This window comes from Furipterus horrens, unplaced genomic scaffold (genome assembly GCF_987537825.1).
Source record: "Furipterus horrens unplaced genomic scaffold, mFurHor1.1.pri manual_scaffold_2, whole genome shotgun sequence".
NCBI classification, from domain to species: Eukaryota; Metazoa; Chordata; class Mammalia; order Chiroptera; family Furipteridae; genus Furipterus; species Furipterus horrens.
The window spans coordinates 53,949,720-53,976,362 of record NW_028327172.1 but is presented as its reverse complement, the minus strand read 5'-3'; the positions used below and the strand labels follow the sequence as shown (position 1 = coordinate 53,976,362).

The following is a 26,643-nucleotide window of genomic DNA, read 5'->3' as shown; positions in this document are numbered from 1 at the left end:
CCATAGCCTTAATCCTGCTGTTTTTTGAAGCCAGAAGTTATGGGGGTTTATCTTCCTGGCACTGGAATGCTGGGCTTGTAGGCCTGGTGCACGGCTGGGAATCCTCACTCCTGAGATATCCCTCCTGAATTTGGATGTGCTTCTTTAATTCCATAGTTGTTGAATTCCCATTCAACCCAATTTGACAGTTCTGAGTGATGATTATTCTGTAATTTAGTTGTAATTTTGATGTGGTTTTGTGAGGAGGCAAGCTGTGTTTACCTATGCCTCCATCTTGACTGGAAGTCTCTGTGCTGCCTCTTGAAGTCTCAATTAAATTCTAAGGCTGGAAGAATTAAATCTAATTACAATAGGGACACTTTTTAAGGTGGTTCTCTGGGGAACATGGCACCACCTATGGCCATTAGAATGTCTTGTAGTCAGTCACAAATGCTGGAAAGGCAGCATATACCCCATCCTCCTCAGCCACCCCCACTTCAACCTGCTGAGCTTATGGGCCACAAAGACACATATTACCAAGTATGAGAAATTATGAAGTTTAACAACTTTCCTCAAACATCTGCCAACCAATCTGAGCTACTGCCTCTTCATAGCAAATTTAAACAAATTTAGAGCATGACTCTTTCAAAAGGTCAATGGATGGAAGTACAGAGTAATATAAAACTCTTGATATTTGCATAGTAAGACTTAACAAGCCTCATTCTTAAGTTTTATCTCCCTGTCACATAGGGGTAGATAAATCAAGTGTTACCATTACACTAATTTTTCTGGTGAAAAACTGAGGCTATAGACTGATTAGGTGTCCACCCTAGATGTACATAGGTAAAGAGATACAAACCCACTTCTTGCTTCTCAAAATCAGATACCATCTCAGGAACCTTCCCCTGCACACCTATACATACAAAATATACAATTAAGGAAGCATTTGGTATAGTGAATCGGGTGCTCAAGTTCAAGTCAGCATTTAATCACTTGCTATCTGTGTTATCACAAAAGGGAGCTCCACCTCTGTAAGACTCAATTTCTTCTGTATAATGGGGATAAGATGTTACATGCTTTATGGGTTGTTAAAAGAAAAAACTATTATGAGAAGGTCCTTGAGATTTGTGATGTGTTGGACATATGCAGGTTTTATTATTATAGTCTTCCCTTTCCACTTAAAATTGGAGTAATATACCTGATAACTATAAAATATTGTATGTGTGGCTTTTGTTGTTATTTATGAATGACAGCAGAGATAGTCATGCCCAAATAATAACCTAAAAATTACACTGATTTAATTCAGAGACTCATAATACGTGCTTTTGTGATTTTAATATACTTTTCTTATTCAAGTCCTGGTTTGATTTATAAGGATATGATAATCAGCTTGTATTTGTATGTTCTATAACCAAACCTGAGGCTAGAAATCTCTTTCAGAGAATCTTCAAAATCCTTAAATCCACAGAGGCAGTTAATTGAGGTTGCCACAAAGGTTTTCTTACAAAGGGTCTGTGCGTATTGGAGCTCGGAAGTCTGTGACCTGCATTCAGAGTTAGCCTTGTTGTCCACATGCAGGAGGGTTCCATCCCTCTTTTGGCTCTAAGTGATGCCCTGGGAGTTGCTTACTAGCCTCCTTTCTTTAAGAACACACGTTAGCTTGAAAATTTGGACTTTGTCTTATTTTTTCTCTCTGCCTCGCACCTGCATAGAAGGTGAGGGGTGGGAGAGGGTAGAAAGAAACCACTTCTGCTAAAGCTGCTCCATTTCCCTAGATCAAGCGACTCCCAAAGGACACTGCCCTCCTCAAATGTTTTCTTTCACCTCTTCTAGTGTCAGGTCACACTTAGCAGATAAAAGGGCAGTGGTCCAGAACTTTCTTGTATACTTAAGTTAGGAAAATGCTGGAACAAGTGCAATTATATATATAAAAAAAAAAAATAAGGCAGCAAGTCAAGTCTAATATGAGACTTTCTGTTAAAAAAATAAGAATGACAAAATTGCACTGCCTGCAATAGGTCTGTGCCTGACAATTTATGAGTGAATCAGTTTTTGAAAGTGGATTCTAATTTTAAGGGCAGCAGGAAACTTTCTATTTAAAATAATCCCATGATTGATGTCATTTATCTGTTTTGTAAATTATGATTTCTATATAAGAAGGTACATAATATTTGCACACATTTGTTCACATGTATTCTGTAATTAATGTGTATATAATTTAAGTGCACATGAAAGGGTATAATGGAATGGATGGTATGAATTCAGAATGTGGCCCCATTAGACCTAAGTTTGAGCCTGGCCCTGCCATTGTGACGTTGGGAACATCCCTTACCTTCTCTGATTCTCACAACACTGATAAATTCGAGATAATAAAGTTTAAGAAACAAAGACAATACAGGTTTATTTACTGTAAAACAAGCACAAAAACTGACATGATGTTTATATTTATATATTCAAAAACACAACTTGTTAGCTTGGGGAAAATCCAAGGACATCACCCTTGAAATCACAACTATGCAATGTTTTCAATATGGTTTTGAAATGCCAGTGGAGGCAGAACAGAATTTTAGTCATTTAGAACTTAATTGGTTCTAATGAAAGACAGTTCTTACCCTACAACTTGCCCCGTGGATGCTTCCCACCATGAGTTTTTGTAAAGCCAGGCTTGGCATCCACCCAGACTTAGCTTAGAGGAGCCTGCAAAGCCCCAAGTGTTTGTGGTGGGCAACATTGAAACCAACTTTGAAGAGACTCCCTGCATTCAGGTCTCCTCCCGCTTTGATTCCATTGTGTTTCCTGAGGCCTTTGGATTACCATTTTGAACACAACATCTTTGAGAGTTACTTTGCTTTGTTTGTTAGTTCAGGAACTCACAAATGGCCCCAACTGTGGGAAATAAAAAGCAAATGAGGAAAAGGAAGTATTTTACAGAGAAACACTTGTTCTGCCTGTACATTAGGCTCAAGACAAAGCAAGCAGAAAGAGGCAAGTTTTTGAAGAGCAAATCAACTTTGAAACTTCGTGGTCAAGGCAGGCTTGCTGGCTGGAAAGGCTTTTTTTACCCCATTAATATAACTGTTTCTGTGAACACAAATATTTTAGTATCTTGACTAAATTAACTGGAACTTTTTAAAGGAAAGAACTGACATTTAAAGACTTTCCAAACACAGTGGAGATAAAAACAATACCCAAAAAACTCTCTAGGCACACTTCTCCATCCTTTCTCTGCCTTCAGCTATAGATGAAGCTTGTGCCCACATTAGGCTCCCTCCCATGGGCGAGTTGTCCTGGCACAGAGGTCAGAGAACCACTCTCTTTCTCACTCAGAAAAGCATATCTGGGCCAAAGTGCAGTTCTAAGAATGACCATGGTCTGCCTAAATTTATTTTTAGAAGTAAATAACTTTCTAGAATGCATCCAAATGCCTGCATATCACTTAATCGTTATCACTAAAGCTATTCCTATCAGTCAGGAATAAAACAGGAGTATCACTATTTCCACTACTGTTTAATATTGTGCTGTACGTATTAGTCAATGCAATTAGATAAAGCAATTTATGTTATAGAAATTATAAAGGAAAAGCTAAAATGATATCTATTTGCATACAGAATAATTATGCACCTGAAAAGTTCAAAGGAGTGAATGAAAAAAACCACTGCAAGTGATATGAAAATGTAATAAAGAAACAGGCTATAAATTTAACTTACAAAAATCAGGACTTCCGGCCAAGATGGAGGCTTAGACGGACACGCTAAGTCTCCCTCTACAACTAGAGAGGAATACAACTACTTCAAAACAAAGGATAACTAGAAATTCCAGAAAATAAAACTACACGGAAGCCCAACATATGAAGTTATAAACCAGCGGTGCCATTCGGGCAGGTAAGAGTTAAAGAGGGCAAAGCTGTTTGCAGAGCGGCAGGCGGGGCGGCGAAAAATCCCGCTGGCAGTCAAGCACCTGGCAGTGCGCGACCCCAGCGCTGGGGAGAGCGGCCGCCGCATCGCCTTGAACAGTGAGGCCCAGGGGGGCGGGAGGACGGATCCCGGTCTCCTAGCTGAATAACTGTGTGAATCCATTTTGGACCCCCGCCCCCAAAGAAAGAAAGCACCACAGGGCTGCGAAATAGGTCGCAGACAGGCCCCGGTCGCTGACCTGTGACGCCAAACGGCACCGGTCGCTGGGTCATTACGAGTACACAGGCACTGCCCCCGACAGCCGGCCCAAGAAAACAAAACGCATCTGTCAAAATGAGGCAGACAACTATAGAAATCCCGGTGACACAGCTCACCAGGCAGCAGATAGAGAACCTGACAGATGAACAGATAAGAAACCTGTCAGAGGCTCAGTTCTGGGCCATTGTTATCAGGTGGCTTACAGAATTCACAAAAGAGCAGGAAAAAGATAAGAAAGAAGCGAAAAACTTTCATAACGAAAGGAACAAAACCGCATACGAGACAGATGGTGAGGAACAAAAATCCAGAGTTCATTTCAACAAACTGGAATATGGAGAAGGAACAAGCAGTCAACCAATGCAGCGAGAGGAAATGGGAAGCAACAATGAGAGGATCAGAAACCTCTGGGACAGCTATAAAAGGCCCAACATAAGAATCATTGGTTTGCCAGAGAATGAGGAAGATGAACTAGAACTTGAAAAATTGAGTGAAAATATAATAAAGGAGAACTTCCCAGAATTGGGGAAGGGAATAGACTTGCAGGTCCAGGAAGCAAGGAGAGTTCCCAAGAGACTGGACCCAGGGAGAACCACTCCAAGACACATTATAATCAAAATGTCAAAAATTAAAGATAAAGAGAGAATCTTAAAAGCAGCAAGAGAGAAGAAAAGAATTATGTACAAAGGGGTCCCAATTAGACTATCAGCAGACTTCTCAAGGGAAACACTACAGGCAAGAAGGGACTGGCAAGAAATATTCAAAGTAATGAAAATCCAAAACCTACAACCACGAATACTCTATCCAGCGAAATTGTCATTCAGAATAGAAGGACAGAGAAAGTGTTTCCAGGACAAAATAAAACTGAAAGAGTTCATTAGATCCAAACCACTGTTATATGAGATGTTAAAGGGACTGGTTTAAAAAACAGAAGCTAAGGAGATGAAACAAAGGCAAACTAAACAGGCAACAAGAGTGGAAAAGGAACTGTGGGTACGGGAAGCATATTGGGGGGAGGTCAACAGGGAGGGGGAATGGGGAGAGGGAGGGAGATGATATAGGAATTGGGGATCAAGGTAGGAGGGAATGGAATAGACGGAGAGAGGTTGGGAGGAACTGTATGCACAACTAATGGAGGGAGGGGGGCCACCGGGTGGAGGGGAGCAGAGGGAAGGGAAATTGGCACAAATGTAATATTTTAATCAATAAAACACATTAAATCTGAAAAAAAAAATTAACTTACAAAAATCAATAGCCTACATATATAACCAAAAAAAAAAAAAAAAATGGTGAAAAGATACAATGGTAAAGAAGATTCCATTAAAAATAGCATGTGTATAAACATTTTTAAAATGTTCAAAACCTATTTGAGAAAAATTAAAACACCTCTGAAAAACAAAACAGTAGATTTGAACAAATGTAAAAAAGACAAACTATGTTTTTTGGATAGGAAGACTCCATCATAAAGAAGCCAGTTCTTGCTTAGCATAATTCCAATTTAAAATGCTTCAAGTTTTGTCCTGGCCACGTGACTCAGTTGTTCATCCAGTACACCAAGGATTATGGGTTCAATTCCTGGTCATGGCACATACCTAGGTTGCAAGTTTGAACCCCAGTCAGGGAGACAACCAATTGATGTTTCTCACATCAGGCTCTTTCCCTCTCTCTCTCTCTCTGTCTCTCTCTCTTTCCCTTCTTTTCTCTCAAATCAATAAATATATGCTCAGATAAGGAGTGAAAACGGAAAGGAAGAAAAGGAAAGAAAGAAAGGAAGGAAGGGAGGAAGGAAGGAAGAAAAAGAAAGAGAGAAAGCTTGTTTCAAGTTTTGTCAGTTGCTATACAAGTTGATTAACGAGTTTATTTGGAAGAACAACAAATAAAAATAGCCAGGAAAACCCTGAAAAAAAAGAAGGCCTAGGTTTTTAAAATAATTAAAATGTGTTGTACAGCCTCTGTAATTAAAACATTTTATATTGTTGCACAAAAAGACTAGTAAACTAATGGAACAAAATAGAAAAGCTCAATGTACACAATTTGCATGTATAAATTTAGTATACAATAAAAGTGGCTTCTTAAATTGCTGGGGAAATGATGATCTAAAAAGAGGCATTGAAATAAATGGAAAGCCATGTGGAAAAAGGATAAACTGGGTTCATTACTCACATAATATACCAGGAAAAATTCCAAATGGATTAGAGATTGAAATGTATGTAAGGGAAATATGTATATGCTATTTATAAAATATATGAGTATATTCCCCCATAACCTAGAAATGTAGAAAATGTTCTAAACTATACTTAAGTTCCAGAAACAACAAATGAAAAGATTGATGTATTCAATTACATGAACATGAAAATAAAAACTTCACATGGCAAAAGAAATCGCCATGAGCAAAATAAAGATAAATGATAAAATTGAGAACATTTGCAATTTATATCATCATAATTTTCAAAAATAAAGGAAAAGACCATTTTACCTATAGAATGATCTGAGATAGTGTTAAGAGAAAAAGAAATATGCATGACTATTAAACACAAGGAAAAGAAAATATGCCCAATGTTACTCATAGTAAGAGAAAAGCAAATAAAAACTACACTGAAATTCCATTTCTCATCTATCAGATTGGCCAAAAATTCAAAACTTTTACTTTATACATACTCTGTTGGCAAGGCTGTGGGAAGACAGTTGTTCTTATAAGCAAGGTAAGCCAAAAATAGCCAAAATTTTTGCTATGGAAAATAATACAATAATTAATATATAAAAATAGAATAAATTGTATTTTATAAACTCAATACTGTAAACCTACTTTTTCCCCACACTATGTTGCCATTGGAATGCAAAATGATAAAACTTTTGGGTAGGGGAATATCGAAATATTGGTTTGCCACAAAGTTCATTTGTTTTTTTCCATAAGATAGCTCTAGTAAGCACTTTGTTGTCTTGAACTTCATTTAAAACCATTGTTAAACTGTATTGTGACAGTTGTCATATCAGTGTGTATTTGAAAAAGCTTATCAAAATTGGTGAATTTTTGTGTAGCCATTTTAATATTGAAGATGGAAGAAAATATGCAATATTTTTGTAATTATGCATTATTATCTCAAGAAAGGTAAAAATGCAAATGAAACACATAAAATATTTGTGTAGTGTATGGATAAGGTGTTATGACTGATCAAACATGTCAAAAGTGGATTGTGAAGTTATGTGCTGGAGATTTCTCCCTGGACAATGCTCCACAGTCAGACCAGTTGAAGTTGATAGCAATCAAATAGAGTCATTGAGAACAATCCACATTACACCATGCAAGAGATAGCCAACATACTCAAAATATCCAAATCAATAAAGTTATTTTACAGAAAAACTAAACAGATTTTTTGGCCAACCCAATATCTACCAAAACTGTACAAACACTCTCCTTAGACCCAGTAATCCTCAGTCTAGGGCCCCAAACATATGTTAGCAAAAATATAAAGAGACATGGATGCAAGGCTCTTTGTTATACACTTTAAAAGCAAAAATAGGAAACAGTTTAAATGAATATCAGTAAAGGACTGATTTAATTAACTATGATATATCTACCTACTGGCAGAATATCTCTAAACTAAAGTGGACTGACTTTCAGGATATAATGCAGTGACATGTTGATAATTTGGGTCAGATAGTTTTTTGTTGGGGGGACCATCTTGTGCATTATAGGATGTCTGGCAGCATCCCTTCCCTCTACTCACTCTATCCTAGGAATACCCCTCCCCCCAGCTATGACAACTGAAAATGTCTCCAAATATTGCAAAATTTCCCTGGGGGACAAAGTCATCACCAATTGAGAACTGTTGATGTAATATTAAGTGAAATAGCATGTTGTGAGAAAGTATACATAACCTGTTTATATTAACAAAATAGATGGATAAAACATAACATTAATTTTAAAACACTGATTACCTATAGAAGGAAGGAATAAGGTGAAAGGAAAATATAGAAGCTAAATGTCTTTGACTATACCATTTTTGTAAATTTAACTTTGGTATTTTTATATATATGATATAAAACAAAATTAAATGTTTAAAAAAACAAATCTAAACATTGAAAGTAAATGGAAGCAAATAAATTTATGTGTGTATTCAGTTGGTAGGCCATCTATACAGACAAGAACTATTTTAAGTGACTTTAAACATACTAATTTGACTGTATATTCCTAGCAGAATAAATCCTAAGGACTAAAAGAACTGCAAAATAATATTAAATTGTTTTGAATGGCCATAATTGTAATTGAATTACAATAACAACATTAGTGTTGTTATTCTGAGACTTTGTGTGTTTTAAATAAAATAAGAATTAGTTATGATGGTGTCATTAAGCATGAGAAATTTCAGTATGGACAAGAGGAGAAACAAATGTAAAAAGAATGAGATTAAGTAAAAACTTTGATGCCCTAATTTTAAGTTGGAAGTATCAATATCAACTCATGAAATAATTATTTAAATTTTTTTTCTGATTTTTGTGCACTGAAAAAAAGCTATACACAATTGCAGATCTAGCAACAAGGAGCATTTTTTTGTACCAGATCATGGTCTCCAAATGCATTTCTAATTAAAAAGTAACCAACACTTTTTGGAGAAGTGAATAATTCAGGACTGGAGTTAGAAAATGTACAAGACGACCGTGGAAAAAATTACCAATAGGAATTATTGAAAAGCAAATGAGTTAACAAAGATTAGAGTTGGGTCAAAAGATTGTAAGGGCGAACTTGAAGAAGCTCTCACTCACCAAGGAAGGGCAATTTGTGCATTAATGAGTATAGTAACTGCAATGGACAGAAATATATCAGATGTGACTAAATTTAGTAGTTCATAACAATGCTTGAAAAAAAAATACTTCATTGATCATTTTGGGAGGAGCTGAAGAACCACTTCATTATTTTGAAATGATAGAGGAAAATAATTAAGCATTTATCCTGCTGTTCCTACAGGAAGTGTACTTCAGAGTAATCAAATAACTGTCATAAGTTTCTTTTTGGAAATATTCTAGATAATAAGACAGAAAGAAAACATAGAATTAAACATTACCATTTTGCATTTTTAATGAATTAGTGTTATATATGTAATGATCATCGGTGGCTGCTAATATCACATAACAAAGAAAAGAACTAGGTATTCTGTATCTTCAGATGGAAGTACACTATATCACCCATAAAGGATTTTTGTCAAAAATAAGACCTTCACCCATGAAGAGAGAGGGGGAGAAGGAAACTAAACTTGAATCTTATCAAGTCTTCTACCTCAAACTACCAATTTATAAGAAATACAGGGGACAGAGGGACATGTAGAATGAAACGACCAGGATGCAATGAGTGGAATTCAGAGTGGAAACTAAAGACAAAATGCCTCACTTTGTTCAATACTGACAATGAAAACATAAAAATTCCAAAGACTAGAGGGAAAATCAGAGAAAATCTATAAATTAAAAGAGATGTCAACCAAATGCAATGTTTGGATCTTATTTGCATATCCTGATTAAAATAAACTAAAGAAAAGCTATATGCATATGTTTATCAACATACATAATGCATTTAAAAACAATTATAGAAAGATGAACACCAAGAGAATATTTAATGATAATAAGGAATTAATTCTCTCTAAATGTAATAATATTGTGTGTATTTAAGAGTTCCTATCGTTTAGAGACACATACTGAAAGTACATGATGGCTGGGATTTGCCTCAAAATAATACATGGGAGCAAGTGGAGATGAAACAAGATTAACCAGGAATTCATTATTGTCAAAGCTGAGTGATGAATACATGAGAGTTCATTAAGCTATTGTTTTTATATCTGCCTGAAAATATTCAGAGCAAAATGATCTATAAAGGGAAACAACTTAGGAACTTCGTATTCAGCTATCATGCTCCTGGCTCAGCACATCCCATCTAAAGGAGAGCTGCAGTGCATGCTCACTGCAGTTGAGAAGCTGATTGCTCTGCAATCGCCACTGCCTCCACAGTGAGCCCACTATGAGGAACACATACAAACACTTAAGGTAATAGGAATGGAATACACTAAGGTCACCTTGTGATCTCTTACATTGTGCCTCAAGTAATACTGTGGCATTATCACCCCCTGGGGGCTGTCTCAGCTGTGCAATTAATAGTGAGAGTATTGATCAGCTCGTGGTTTATGTTCCTACTATTGCGAACTACTGGTTTAGTGTCAGCCTCTAATTACAGAGGTTTCTTCAGAGGCAGATTTAACGGTGGGTGCACTGTGCGTGAGCCCTGGGCACCGGCTTCTGAAGGGTCCCGCAAAACACCAACTTTACATTTTTTTCTAATGACACCAAGTTTGGTTTCATCTGTGCAATTTTAATTATGTACAAGTTGTAAACTTGTATGAAAACTTTTCATACAAGAACTTCCTACATACTGAGATAGTTGCTTGAAGCTGGGACCCAAGGATGTGAAGGGAAGCTAGAGGGCCAGAGCCTCCTACATGAGCAATGAGTGAGTTGCCATTAGCCATCACTCTTGTCTTCTTTTAACTATAGGTGTTTATCAAAGTGCTGGATAATAATGATAATGGTCCAGAATTCTCTCAGCCAAATTACGACGTGACAGTTTCTGAGGATGTAGCCCCAGACACAGAGATATTGCAGATTGAAGCCACAGATAGAGACGAGAAGCACAAGCTGAGCTACACTGTCCACAGCAGCATCGATGCAGTCAGCATGAGGAAGTTCCGGATTGACCCCAGTACGGGCGTGCTCTATACTGCCGAGAGGCTGGATCATGAGGCCCAGGACAAGCACATTCTCAACGTAATGGTAGGCCCACACTGCTTAATTTGTTCTCCTAGCAGCGTCATTGACCATTCCAGGCACACACCTTAGTCTCCAGATATACAAAGCTCTTAAATTTTGTAAGTAGTGCTAAATTTGGTTTTTCATAGTACCGTTGCCTTCATTTTTGCCTTTTCATTTCTATGAAGAATTACTACTGTTAGGCAGTGACTCCATATTTTTGCCAAACTGAAATATTAGATGGATTCTACAGACAGTGGCCGTTCAGGAAATGCTGCTGACAGACTGACGTGAGAGGCAGGAACAGGCCGAGTTTCCGTAAATCTTCCAGTGTATAGTATTGGTTCACATCCAGAATATTCTTGGGGAAAGTTTAAAAGAAGTTCTTTAAGAAATTAATCATGATGGTAATCATTTACTCAGGTTACCAATGCTCAGTCCTTGGAAGCATTTAGAGAATTCACTTATTTGCACCAGCATTGGACTTAGTAGTAAATACTAGCACACAAAGGAGAACGAAAACACTCCAAAGCCCGCCGAGAGTGTTAAATCTGAATTTGGGTCCATGGGCCTCCAAATTATGTAGAAGTTGCTTTAATTTTAAAGTGGAGTTCACCTAGTTCCCATAATTGGAAAGTAGAGATTAATAAGAAGCATCCTTAACTGGTTTATGATCTAAAATCTGTCCCTTTAACCACCCAAAATCCCTATGGGCAATTGCCTACAGAACCTCTGCCTACAGAGCCCTCTTGAGTTCCTTAAGACCTGGTGAGATAACAGAGGCTTAATCTTGTGTACTGATTGGCTTTAAAATATACCAAGATACTACCAATTCCCAAGCAGGTGAAAGTAATTAATGTTCTACTAAGTGCTACTTTGCTTTCCCAAGTCTAGAAACCATCTTGGACAAGAGAAAACCTGAACACCATGCCCTCAGCTATGGTTTCCAGTTGACACTCCAGGGAATAGGAGAGGGATTCATCAAATCCATCCCTGTCCACCATTCATTCATTCAAAGGATATTTCTCCAGCACCTGCTGTGTACCAAACACTGTTCAAGGTGCTAAAGATATAAAATAAATGGTTTCTGCACCCTGAGACATTCATATGAAACAAACCAGGATTTCAGTAGGCCTGAAATACAGAGTCCAGCTTGGTCCTTGGGTGTGGCAGTCCAATCTGCAGGCAGAGGAATTCAGCATACTCACTGAGTAGCTTTGGCATGCATTTTTTCAGGGGCAGAAACCTTATGCCAGTGACTAACTCCATTCTCATGATATTTCAAGTCATTTCTGTTCATTCTTTTCTTAATAAACTCAAAATTCAATGTGATTACCCTGTGCCATTATCATTGATGTAACTGAATGTTTAGAGCAAATGAGTCCTATATGCTGCCTTTCTCCAAGCTAAGCATTTTTTAGTCAGTTTGTTCATTCCTTCTAGGTATCGTTTCTGAAAACCCCTTTCCCCATGATGGCTCTTCTCAGAATATTTTCTAATTTTTTCACATCTCTCTAGATATGAAGTCTAAAACTGAACAAATGAAAAGTGCACATGTGATCAGTGCTACATAAAATTACAGCAGAATCATGTGGCTAGAGTTAAAGAATTGATTATTTCCAAGCTTCTGTCCTATGCAAAAAGGGAAACTTAAAACAGTCAGGCAGATTCTTTGGTGGAGTCGCAATGGGGGGTCTCACATTTTAGAAATTAAGATTCAGTTCATCTTCCCAATAATCAGGGTTATCTCTCAGTCCTGGGCCTTTGAATGTGTTTTTTCTTTTTGCTTGGAATACGTGCCCCACACAACAAATACCACCATTTTACCACCTCTGCTCTTTTTGTTACCTCTTCCAGGAAGCTGAATGCAAAGTGTTCTTCTCACTACTCACTCCCATTCTGGCACTTACCACTGGGCCTTATATCTGCCTAGTTACTTGTTTGCATTCCCCAGTCAACTATGAAGTTATTGAGGGCAGGGACAGTATCTAATTCACTGCTGAACCACCAGAGTCAGTCCTGGAACTTGATGGATAATAGAAGACAGTAAATGTTTGTTGAATGATTGCATCAGTGGATGATAGTGCCTACATTGCATTCATCGATTCCACTTTTTATTTTCCTTTTTAAAAGAGCCTCCATCCACCATTCAATTAGCAGTTGTATACACAACTGAGAGGTAGTGCCTGTGTGTGTATGGGGGACAGAAAGAGGAAATTGCTGTGTTTGTGATATCTAGGCATGAGTTCCACAAACAGACTGAATACAGACCTTTCATCAGACATAATACTAAGCAATAAAGATGAAGTGGTCCCTGCTCTCAGTTTATTCACAATCAGTATCCTGACTTGATTGAGCACCTACCAGGAGCCTGGGGCCGAGTCAGGCACTTTGTGTGCATTATGTCATTTTGTCTTCACTATAGGCATAGCCACGTGAGTTCCTTGCAACTAGAGGTTTTAGTTCTACTGCTTCTTGTATTTTGCCTAAAGGTCAGAGATCAGGAGTTTCCTTATCGAAGAAACTTGGCCAGAGTCATTGTGAATGTGGAAGATGCTAATGATCACAGCCCTTACTTTACCAACCCACTGTATGAAGCATCTGTGTTTGAATCGGCTGCTCTGGGATCAGCTGTTCTGCAAGTGACGGCTCTGGACAAAGACAAAGGGGAAAATGCAGAACTCGTATATACCATAGAAGCAGGTGAGAGCTATTGCACTGATTGCCAAATAACAGTGGCATCGGACCTTTGGTAGTATTTATCACCTTGTAAAATTCATATAGTTATCACTAGAACATCTCCAAATAAATTTTTTTGGCCAAGCAACCACCCTGTTTGTGTGGTGATGGTATATAAAGTTCTTGGCATTTTAGTAATATGTTTTCCATCATCAACAGCAAGGAAAGAGTTTCCTTTTATTTTATTCAATTTCAAATTTTTTTGGAATGGAAAAGAGAAGAGGAATATGTAATAAACTCAGTGTCTTTTACTTATATGTCAACAAGCCATGGTCTCAGACTGAGGTAACCAAAGCATCCCATCATTGAGGGCTGCCAGATAGTCCTGTGAATTGAATCTTACATGACTTTGTTTACTTGTCAGTAGGTGGGCTGTGGCTTCAGAAATTCCTATGCCCCCACAGTTGACACAAATTCACTTCATTGGAGGTAATCTGAGTAGCAGAGTAGTTGGTGGGTACTAAACTGCCTGCTTAACCTGACAAATAAGTAAATACAGACTCTCGTTTTGTTAATTTTGAGATTTTTTTAAAAACCAGTGTTAATGTCTATAAGACAGGACCATACACTGTTTACTGATGTTTCAAAGATGGACCACTAGAAAATAATGATGACACAAGAGAAATATGTTCAATCAAGGGATAGAACCGTAAACCTAAATGTTATCGATATATTTTATCCACTCTGTTTTCCCTTCTCCTCTTCTGTCTTTTTTTGAATATTCAAGCCACATATTTCCAAAATGTTCTGCAACATTATGTCTGTCGTGCCTCCTGCCAAATGCTGTCTCCTTTCATGCCAGCACTGGGAAGGCTTCTTTCCCTTGATTTAAATGTGGAGCATTTTTATGAGTAGTGGAATTAAAATATGAATGCTAGAATCACAGTTTTGGACTAAAAAAATATTAGAAAAAGGAAAGCCAACAACCTTATTTTTAAAAGCCTGCATTGAATGATAATTTAAAACTATTTTCTATATTAGGCATCTACATTTTTTATAAGTCTGTCGTAAACTCTATACAAGAAAAGAAAGAAGAAGAAGAAGAAGAAAGAAAGAAAAAGAAAAAAAATGGTTCATAAAAGTCTGGTGCCTCCAGTAAATTCACCCTTTTTTGGGGGGGGGGGATTTCCATGAAATTTTCTTTCAATCTAAATAAAGCCCTGGCAACAATTTTTTAAATGCTATTTTACATTTCTTGTTTACCACAGGACATTTATTCTTTCATTATGTAATTCTTTTTCTTTTGTCCTATAGATAATCTAGAAACTCCTTTCAAGAAACCAGTTTTTAAATACTACCTTAGAAAATGTCATCTAATCCAATAACTATTTATATTCTTTCTATAGTTTTTCTCTAACTTATATATTTTCCCCATATTCATTCATGCATATACATTGTTCCATATCATTGTAATCATTTAGCTATTGGATTTTATTTCTACTTTACTTACTTTTTCTAAGCATTTGTCCATGTGCCTACTTGCTTTTTATATCTGTTATTAAGGCTACTACAATACTCCTCTTTGATAGCCAGATCATTCTTAAACCAATTTGGAGGTTCCTGAAGAGTAATTTAAAAGTAAATTACCATCCAGCTGAAAGGACTGCCTCCCTTTATCTTTTAAACTTCACAGGCTACAGCCTGGTGCTGTACATAGAGAAAGAACTCAGAGATTTCTTTCACAGTTGACTAAAACTAGAGAGAAAAGTTATTTCCTTAAAACTCCTTTTATATAGAAAACTTGAATTACCAGAAATTCACAGGAGTGATTGATAGCTCCAAAAATGGACTTTGACTCTATGTGTAAAAAGCTAATGAGAATTTTAGTGTATACAATAAATCTCAAGTGGTCACTGGGCTGCCTTGATGGACAGACAGACCTACTTGGGATGGGACTGGTCCTACCTAGCCAGCTTCTTCCCAGGTCAGGGAAGGAGAGAGGCAGATCCCAGATTTTGAAGCAAATGACAAGTAGTTGTGTGAAGTGTATGTTTTAAGTCCCCTCACAAACCTCCAATAAGCGAGATTTTACTCTGTGTACTGGCAGGCTGTAAATCTCCTCCCCTTCCTGGCCTCTAAGTAACTTTTGGAGCTTTTTATTTTGGCCTGAAGGACTGAGGCAGAAATCAAGCACAGAGCTTCAGGTCTTCTACTTCATTCAGGTTTTATCTGGTGCAAACAGTGGCTCCTGTGTGGCGCTGAGACAAGGCAGTGTAGAGGAGGCCAGGATTAAAAGCTGAGTCAGGATGGGGCATATTGGATCCCAAGATATTTTTAAATCTATCCTCTCAATCGTTCAACAAATATTTATCAAGCACTTTTTTGTGTCAGGTACTGTGCTGTGCACTAGATAAATAATAATAAGTAAGATAAGCACAGTGTTTGCCCAGTTACTGAAAGTCTACAAGAGGCTGTAGACTCCAAGAAAACAAGCAGAGGTTAGTTTTTAAGGATTCAAATAGAGCAGGGGAATAAGCAGGATGTGGATTCTAAGAATATGGGACCAGAGGCAGAGAGCCCACTTTGGACCTGACATGTGAGCACAGCATCCTGTAGGAGTGTCCCAAACATGGTCAGCAGCCATGTAATAGCAGGGTTATGAAGTTCTACTCAAGGTCAGAAGCTGACTCCTCTTTGTCCCTGCCATGCATATCTTGCTGGGTATGTAGGAATCTGCTGTGTCTAAGGTGAGGAAGGACTTACCCAGAAACTCCGTGGTGGGACACTGTATGCTCTGGTGCAGTCATCATCCAGGATTGCATATTGGTGCCATTGCTGGAAGTTGACCGTTACTGAGATATCTCTACACTTTTCTCCTCTGAGATGCTGAAGTAAGATAATTGCCGCCTCCTTGTGAGTGTCTATGAATCAGACATTGGACTCCCACTCAATTCCACAGTGCTGTTCACTGAAAATTGGCAATCTTGTTGTCATCACAGAAAGGTCATGTTTAGGTGGCAAAGTAATAGAATCATCCCAACATTAAAGATAATATTAATGTTCACATTTGGAGGCTATAATTAAATTCTTTACCTCTTCATTACATTTACTTCTTCTTTAAACATGATCAAGTATCTTACAGAAACAGATTTCTATGAGCATGACTTTTTCTTTTCCAGACATGGAAAAGTTTATTTAATACGTATGTAGGAAGAAGTATGTATGCAGCTGCATGTGCTTTATCTTTCAGTGGGTATGTTAATAGAATGGCCCTCTCAATCCTGGAGCCTTTTTAATGATACTGGCATTTAAACTGTCCATGTGTCTGCCATACTGCAGTACTTCAAAAAGAAAGAAAAATCCATATATAATTGAATAATCAAGATTATTATTAACTTTTGATTTAAAAGAATCTAGACACACAAGCATGTGTGTTCTTTAAGAAGTATTAGAAAGTCTGATGAAAAAAGCAAACGGTTCTTGGGGAAGGATTCTGCTTCATGCTGTCTACTACTTCTGAACCACATTCTTTCCACTCTTCAAGTTATGTGTCCCCCTATTCTCTTCTCCTCTTTAATTTTCCTCATCCTCCTCAATCCTGAGTTCACACCACTGCATGTGTCAGAGGCAGAGCTCTAACCTTGTACTGTTCCACAATTCAAAGTCCTTCCATTTCCAATACATATGTCAAAGTGGGCACCAGTTTCTCAGTTTCATAAAGGTTATGCCTCAGGTTCTTTGTTTGGATGCTGGTTCAGATTATCAAGTTTCCCACCTCACCAGAAACCCCTAGAAATTTTGCCAAATAGAATAGTTACAGATTGGAGCAACTGCCTTATAATTATTTGTTTAGTTTTAATGTCTATGTGTGCATGTGTGTGTTTTGGGATGTAGGGAAATGAAGACTTGGTTAGTCAGAAAAAATATACTCAGGACTTACAAAGCTAATGGTGACTTGGGAAGGATTCCTCCTGTCTGAACAACCCCCACCCCACCACCACCACCAGCACCACCAAAGTAGATTTTGATAGCATGAAACAATCCCAGTTCCATGTAGTAAATCTTCCCTTTTGGATTATCTGAAACCAAAAGACTGTGTCATAGTGTTCTGAAACAATTTGTACTAGCCTCTTTCTGGTAACATAGAATACAGAATAGGGTTTAGGTAAAACTTCCTTTTTACTAGTGACATTGGCATGTGCCAGCTCAATCTGTTTCTCTTCTCACAAGGCTGGGGATAAGAAAGTCCTAAATATTGTTAACAGAAAAGTCTCACCTACGAGCTTTCATTTACCTGTTTTAATGTACACAGTACTATGTTGTTGGTGTTAACTTGGATTAAGAAGATAATGATCTGAAATTCACAATTTTACCAGAAAACTCATTTTGGTTGCTTTTGAATACTTGAAAGAAGTCTCTTGTTTTATTTTTATTTGCTCTGTTGCAGTAGCCTTTAGATGAAAAGTTAATCTTCAAAAAGTGATCCAATTGTAACTCATTTTCCCATTGATTTCCATATTGTAGGGAACACTGGGAACACATTTAAGATTGAACCAGTTCTGGGCATCATCACTGTTTCCAAAGAACCAGACATGGCCACCATGGGTCAGTTTGTCCTGTCAGTCAAAGTCACAGATCAGGGTTCCCCGCCGATGTCTGCCACTGCAATTGTGCGCATTTCTGTCACCATGTCTGATAATTCTCATCCCAAGTTCACTCACAGAGACTACCAAGCAGAAGTAAATGAAAATGTTGATACTGGAACATCAGTCATTCTAATCTCTGCTATCAGTCAATCAACACTCATCTATGAAGTCAAAGATGGAAACATTGATGGGATCTTCACCATAAACCCATATTCTGGAGTCATCACCACACGGAAAGCACTGGATTACGAGCATACTTCCTCTTATCAACTCATCGTACAGGCCACTAACATGGCAGGAATGGCTTCCAATGTCACAGTCAATATTCAGGTTGTTGATGAAAATGATAATGCCCCAGTTTTTCTCTTTGCTCAATATTTGGGCAGCCTGAGTGAGGCTGCCCCCATTAACAGCATTGTCAGGAGCTTAGATAACAGCCCACTGGTGATTCGAGCCACAGATGCTGACAGCAACCAGAATGCTCTGCTTGTGTATCAGATTGTGGAGTCAACCGCCAAGAAGTTCTTCACAGTAGACTCCAGTACAGGAGCAATCAGAACAATTGCCACCCTGGACCATGAAACCATCTCCCATTTCCACTTTCATGTGCACGTGAGAGACAGTGGTAGCCCCCAGCTGACTGCAGAGAGTCCCGTTGAAGTCAGCATAGAGGTGACAGATGTGAATGACAACCCACCTGTTTTTACTCAGGCTGTGTTTGAGACTGTCTTACTTCTACCTACCTACATTGGAGTGGAGATTCTGAAAGTTAGTGCCACTGATCCTGACTCAGAGGTGCCCCCAGAACTGACATACAGCCTAATGGAAGGCAGTTTGGATTATTTTTTAATTGACTCAAATACTGGAGTGCTCACCATAAAAAACAACAACCTCTCCAAAGATCACTATGTGCTGATAGTTAGAGTTTCTGATGGGAAGTTCTACAGTACATCCATGGTCACCATCTCGGTTAAAGAAGCCATGGACAGCGGCCTCCACTTTACACAAAGCTTTTACTCCACCTCAATCTCAGAGAACAACACTAACATAACCAAAGTTGCTATTGTCAATGCAGTTGGAAATCGCCTTAATGAGCCCTTAAAATATAGCATCTTAAACCCAGGAAATAAGTTCAAGATAAAATCTACCTCAGGGGTCATTCAGACCACTGGAGTCCCCTTTGACCGTGAAGAACAGGAGTTATATGAGCTGGTGGTGGAAGCCAGCCGTGAGATGGATCATCTTCGTGTGGCTAGGGTGGTAGTCAGAGTTAACATTGAAGACATAAACGATAATTCTCCAGTCTTTGTGGGCCTCCCTTACTATGCTGCTGTGCAAGTTGACGCTGAGCCTGGGACTCTGATCTACCGGGTGACAGCCATTGACAAAGATAAAGGTGCAAATGGGGAAGTAACCTATGTCCTACAGGATGACTATGGCCACTTTGAAATTGATCCTAATTCAGGGAATGTTATTTTAAAAGAAACATTCAACTCTGACTTGTCCAACATTGAATATGGCATCACCATCCTAGCCAAGGATGGTGGGAAACCCTCATTGTCTACCTCTGTGGAACTTCCCATCACTATTGTCAACAAAGCAATGCCTGTATTTGATAAGCCCTTTTATACAGCATCCATCAATGAAGACATCAGAATGAACACCCCTATTCTGAGCATCAATGCCACCAGTCCAGAAGGCCAAGGCATCATATATATCATTATTGATGGGGATCTTTATAAACAATTTAACATTGACTTTGACACTGGGGTCCTGAAAGTCATTAGCCCTTTGGATTATGAAATTACATCTGTTTACAAGTTGACAGTAAGAGCCAGTGATGCCCTTACTGGTGCCAGGGCTGAAGTCACTGTTGACTTGCTAGTTAATGATGTAAATGACAACCCCCCTATTTTTGATCAGCTTACATACAATACAACATTGTCAGAAGCATCTCTCATTGGGACACCTGTTTTGCAAGTTGTCTCTACTGATATGGACTCAGAAAACAATAAAATGGTACATTATCAGATTGTCCAGGATACATATAACAGCACAGATTATTTTCACATAGACAGTGCAAGTGGCTTAATCCTGACAGCGAGGATGCTGGACCATGAGTTAGTGCAACACTGCACTTTGAAAGTCAGAGCAACTGATAATGGCTTTCCACCCCTGAGCAGTGAGGTCTTGGTTCATATTTACATCTCAGATATAAATGACAACCCTCCAGTTTTTAATCAGCTCATTTATGAGTCATATGTGAGTGAATTAGCCCCCCGGGGCCATTTTGTAACTTGTGTACAAGCCTCTGATGCAGACAGCTCTGATTTTGACCGGTTGGAATATAACATTTTATCTGGGAATGATAGGATGAGCTTTCTGATGGACAGCAAGAGTGGCATTATCACACTATCCAACCACCGGAAGCAGAGGATGGAGCCTCTGTACAGTCTTAATGTGTCTGTCTCTGATGGGTTGTTTACTAGCACTGCACAGGTGCACATCAGGGTACTCGGGGCTAACCTGTACAGCCCTGCCTTTTCACAAAGCACCTATGTAGCTGAGGTTAGGGAGAACGCGGCTGCTGGAACAAAGGTAATTCACGTTCGAGCCACAGATGGGGATCCAGGGACATATGGGCAGGTCACCTATGCCATTATCAATGACTTTGCCAAGGATCGATTCCTCATAGACAGCAATGGGCAAGTCATTACAACAGAAAGGCTTGACCGGGAAAACCCTCTGGAAGGAGACATTAGTATTTTTTTGAGGGCCCTCGATGGTGGAGGGAGAACGACCTTCTGCACTGTGAGGGTGATTGTGGTGGATGAAAATGACAATGCTCCCCAGTTCATGACAGTGGAATACAGGGCCAGTGTCAGGGCAGACGTTGGAAGGGGCCACTTGGTTACTCAGGTTCAAGCCATTGACCCAGATGATGGAGCCAATTCAAGGATTACTTATTCCCTATATAGTGAGGCATCGGTTTCAGTCGCTGACCTCCTGGAAATTGATCCTGACAATGGTTGGATGGTCACAAAGGGCAATTTTAACCTGCTGAAAAGCACCGTGCTATCGTTCTTTGTCAAAGCAGTAGATGGGGGCATTCCAGTAAAGCACTCCCTCATTCCTGTCTACATCCATGTCTTGCCCCCGGAAACATTCTTGCCTTCATTTACTCAGTCTCAGTATTCTTTTACTGTTTCAGAAGATACAGCCATTGGAAGTACATTGGACACCCTGAGGATTTTGCCCAGTCAGAATGTCCAGTTTAGCACAGTTAATGGGGAACGTCCAGAAAATAACAAAGGGGGTGTCTTTATCATAGAACAGGAAACAGGCACCATCAAGCTTGACAAACGCCTTGATCATGAAATCAACGCAGCTTTCCACTTTAAAGTAGCAGCCACTATCCCCCTGGACAAAGTAGACATTGTGTTTACAGTGGATGTAGATATCAAGGTGTTGGATATGAATGACAACAAACCAGTCTTTGAAACTTCAAGCTATGAGACCATCATAATGGAAGGGATGCCTATAGGCACCAAACTCACACAGGTGAGAGCCATTGACATGGATTGGGGAGCTAATGGGCAGGTCACTTACTCCCTCCACTCAGATTCTCAGCCCAAAAAGGTAATGGAGGCATTCAATATCGACAGCAACACAGGCTGGATCAGTACCTTGAAGGACCTGGATCATGAAACAGACCCCTCATACACCTTCTCAGTGGTGGCGTCCGATCTTGGAGAGGCCTTCTCTCTTTCTTCCACAGCTTTGATCTCTGTCAGGGTGACAGATATAAATGACAATGCACCAGTCTTTGCCCATGAAGTATACCAGGGGAATGTGAAAGAGAGCGATCCTCCAGGTGAGGTGGTCGCGGTCCTCAGCACATGGGACAGAGACACTTCCGACATTAATTGCCAAGTGAGCTACCATATTACAGGTGAGTCTACCACCCTTGGTTTTCACTATGTGCTCTGCTTTCTGAAGATGGAAAGTCACAGGTAGTAAGAATAGGAGAGAAAAAGAAAATGAGATGGGGGTTAAGAGTAATAATATTCTGGGGCTGAGGAAAAAGTCTCTGAGTAGACATGATTGTTGGTTGTTACTAACTCAGCCTTAGTTTGAAGTTCAGTGATTTGCTTGCGACAGATTATCCAGATCGGTAGTACCCAGAACTTGGGTCATTTTTTATCATTTCAAAAGGAGTCCAGCCAAACATCTCAAATATAACAGCTCTTTTTGCTGGGGAGCTATAGGAGATATATTTTTAACTATATTCCTTTTTCCTACATTTTTTAGGGGTTAAGAAAAAAAAAGCAAAGAGCTTGAACCCTGTAAGCTTCACTTACAAGTTTCCTCTGATAATAAAAACTCAAATGCTTGAAGATATACAAACTCAAGAGCCTCGTTTGACCTTTTGCTAAAAAAATCCCATTATAACTCTAAGCTAAAAATATTTCTTCTGACAACTCATCTTCCTTTGATCCCTCTTCTGTCTTCCCAAATAGTAAGTAGCAGTTCAATGGGAAAGACAAGATAGACAAATGAGGTCACCCAGAGGGCACAAAATATGCCATGATTGCTCTGAGGGCCTGAGGATTCCATGTCAGAGTGAAGAAGGGGTGCCTTGATAGGGGGTAACTGTCCAGGGGTGACTGGCCTTAAACTACCAAGAGGAGAGGATTGGTGGTATGGGAGCAGTCTTCCTAAAAACTATTTTGGGAGTTTTAAAACTAACATTTTGATGCTGTGACAGTCAAAGACAGAACATAAGAAGAGTGCCAAAAGATTGTAAAGAATCTATCAATACTTGTAGTCAGGTGGCTTCCCTTTAGAAAAACTACATTATTCAATGTGAGAAATGAATTAATTAGAATGCCCTCAGGACACAGAATCTGCTTAAGTACATTGGTGGGAAAGTTAATTAATCACTGCAGAATAAGACCCACAGGGGAGCATATGTGTCGGTGCTGGGGACTGCCACACTTTTCCGCATGACTCCTCTTCTTTATAGAGCTGTGTTCTTGATGTTTTCTGTATAAAGCTCTTTATCCATTTTATGCTTTCTCTGGTAACTTCATATTTTTATTAAAATGTACATTTCTGCAATAAAGACATGAACAATAGTGGTAAGGAAAGAAAGGTGAGTAAAGCATCAATTTGATTTTATTTGCATTAGTTTCAAGTAAAAAGCTTCTTAGGCATCATGAGGGATACTTTCCTATTTGGAAGAGCTGTTACTCAACTTTAATTACTTATACATTGTCTCTGAATGGGTAATTTAAAGGGACCATCCTATCAACTTTACAAAGTAATGAGAACAGAGTAGCTTAAAGCTACTGTTACTATTAGCACTGCCAACCACCAACTGAATTTAATGAGATTTAACTTTTGCTCTTGATGTAGCACAACTTGGCTATGCTGCCACAGATTAACAAAGGACCATTAATCACTTTCTATAACAAAAGAACAGTGTAGCCCTGTATCAAAAGCATTTAATAGATTAAATGTATGCATGCTGAAATAATATTCAGCTGCAGCCTGATTGAATCCTAGTCAGTGATGGAGGAAAGCAATCTCCCAGGGAGGACCCCAAGCCTCACCACAGCAGGTTTCTCAACTTTGATGCTATTGACATTCTGGGTAGAGAAATCTTTGTAGTAGGTGGCCATTCTGTGCCTTGTAGGATGATTAGCAGCATCTCTGGCCTCTACACAATTGATTCCAGTAGCACCCCCATCAGGCCCCCTGATGTGACACTCAAAAATGTCTTCAGACATTGACAAACATCTTGTGGCAGGGGGAAGAGGAGGGAGACATAGTCGCTCTCAACTGAGAACCCCTGCCCTAGAGGAATGTGCAGGCCTCTCCTTTTCTGTACTGTCTGCCCAGCACAGTCTGTTTATTCCACATTTGTCCCACACTGCTGAGGCCGCTGGAGTGACCCCCACCGCCCACCAGGACTTAGGATGGAGAGTGCAGGCTGGCCTTCAGAATTCCACTACTTCCCACTCCATCCCTTCAGCAGAACCTTGGTCTCTGCCCCCTTCTCTTCTGAAGATTCAGTGTAAGAAGGCGAGTTGGCTCCACTTTTTCAATGAAGTAGCAGCCAGCACACAGTATGTTTCTCTATTATTTGTTTCTTGTCAGTCTTCCGCACTAGAATGTGAGCTCCACCAAGAGAGTAGAGATTTTTGTCCATTTTGTCCAATGTTGTAGTAGTGCTACTGCCTGGAGCAGGGCCTGGCCCAGAGCAGGTGATAAATACTTGTTAAATGGGCAAACAGGTGGAATGGTGATGATTAAAACTGAATCCCAGGCTCCTTGCCAATTGTCTCCTCCAGTCTTCCTCCGTGTTTGAAGTGACATTGTTTTCCTCTTTAGATTTCGAAGGCCAATGTAGTTTTCTTCCCTTGTAGTATTGCTGGGGCCACTGTCAGCATTTCAGCATCGTCAGAAGCTATTCCACTTCACCTCTTCTCTTTTTCTTCCTCTATCACAAGCTTCACTGTGATAAATTTGATTTAATTGTGGTCTTATCTTTGAACTGCTCCTGCAAGGAAGCCTCAAGAGGGCTTTTTAATTCTAATGGATGTTCTTCTGTCACACAAATTTTTCCCCCTCAAACTCCAGTCCTTATAAGAAGAATGCAGCTGTACAATAAAGCTTTCATGAAAAGATTTCTTAATAGCAGAAACTCAAAACACTAATTCGTTAGAATCTATGCACTCCTATATTCATTGCAGCATTATTTACAATAGGTGAGATTTAGAAGCAGCCCAGGTGCCCATTAGTAGATGAGTGGATAAAAAGGCTGTGGTACATTTACACAATGGAATACTACTTGGCCACTGAAAACAAAGAAAATCTTACCTTCGCAACAGCATGGATGGACCTGGAGAGTATTATGCTAAGTGAAATAAACCAGTCAGAGAAAGACAAGTATCCTATGATTTCCCTTATATGTTGAATCTAATGAACAAATTGAACAAGCAAAATAGAGACAGACTCATAGATACAGAGAATAGACTGACAGCTGTCAGAGGGGATGGGGATTGGGGGCTGGGTGAAATGGGTGAAGGGATTAAGAAAAAAACTCAAAGACACAGACAATAGTGTGGTGATTCCCAGAGGGAAAGGGGGATGAATGGTGATAGAAGGAGATTTGACTTGGAGTGGTAAACACACCATACAATCTACAGGTGATGTATCATAGAACTGTACACTCGAAACCAATAAAATTGTATTAACCAATGCCACCCCTGTACATTTTTTTAAAAAAAAATTCTTTACTAGAACTGACTGCTTTCCTTTGATTGCATAATCAACAGCTAATGAAATTGTCTTGGTAACAAGAGCTATGGTGTATTACAACCTCTCTTGAGATAAAGTGGAAAGACAATTATATCATCCTGAGAAGAGGATTGATTGTTCACAGTTTGAATTTGATTTTTCTTAAGAGTAGCTAAATGAGAAATCATCTCCAGCTTCTCTAAGTGCATTTGATTCTCTTGGAAAGGTACTGTTTTACTTTTCACACAAGCCAAGCATATAAATACCTGGCTTTCTTGTAGAAGGATCAAAAGGAAGGGAGAGTCCTTTGTTGTTCTGTATCGTAAGTGACAGCGATTGCAGGGCACCTGGATGACCCCACACAGGCTGCTCACTGTAAGTGTAGACCAAAGCTTTTCATTGCACAGCTTCAAAAACTCTTTTTTTCACTGCAGGAGGGAACCCCCGAGGAAGGTTTGCCCTGGGGCTGGTACAGAGTGAGTGGAAGGTCTATGTGAAGAGGCCTCTAGATAGGGAAGAACAAGACATTTATTTCCTCAATATCACTGCCACCGATGGGCTCTTTGTCACACAGGCCATGGTGGAAGTGACTGTCAGTGATGTGAATGACAACAGCCCAGTGTGTGATCAGGTAAGATTTGTGGATATGTCAGATGTATTGCTCCTTTTTACTTTGCTTCTCTAAAATAAAATCAAAACCCATTTCCCCTTTCTGCTTAAAGCCAGGCTATTTCTGCTTATATCTACTAAATTAGTGAGCTCCAGTTGGATATAAGAAGGTCAGAGGGGGAGTCTAGGATGAAATATTATAAACATGGAAAGAGGATAGTAGCATAGTCAGTTATCTAATTTTGCCCACAAAAACAAAAACAAAACCATGAGTCTTAAAATTAAATAATTTTAAAGAAATCCTAAAGTACCTTATGACTTATTCCATCTAAATCACCGATTTCATAAAAGAGAAACAAACCACTCAAAAGCATAAATTACTTTTCTGTGTAAGTTTACTCAGCTGGTTAGTGGCCATGTTGGCAATGAACCCAGATCTCTGAGCTCCTCATGTGGTGGTTTTTCCC

At 39.1% G+C, this 26,643-nt stretch overlaps 1 protein-coding gene across 3 annotated transcripts in view; it reads left to right on the top strand.

Moving 5' to 3' along the window:
- Positions 1–26,643, top strand: part of FAT3 (FAT atypical cadherin 3) — a 516,537-nt gene that overhangs the window by 411,733 nt on the left and 78,161 nt on the right. For all 3 annotated transcript variants that reach the window (XM_090265750.1, XM_090265749.1, XM_090265748.1), the window contains 4 exons: positions 10,686–10,961; positions 13,430–13,640; positions 18,141–22,214; positions 26,002–26,198. In XM_090265750.1, coding sequence (XP_090121876.1) covers positions 10,686–10,961; positions 13,430–13,640; positions 18,141–22,214; positions 26,002–26,198 — 4,758 coding nt within the window. The remainder of the gene's footprint in view (positions 1–10,685; positions 10,962–13,429; positions 13,641–18,140; positions 22,215–26,001; positions 26,199–26,643) is intronic.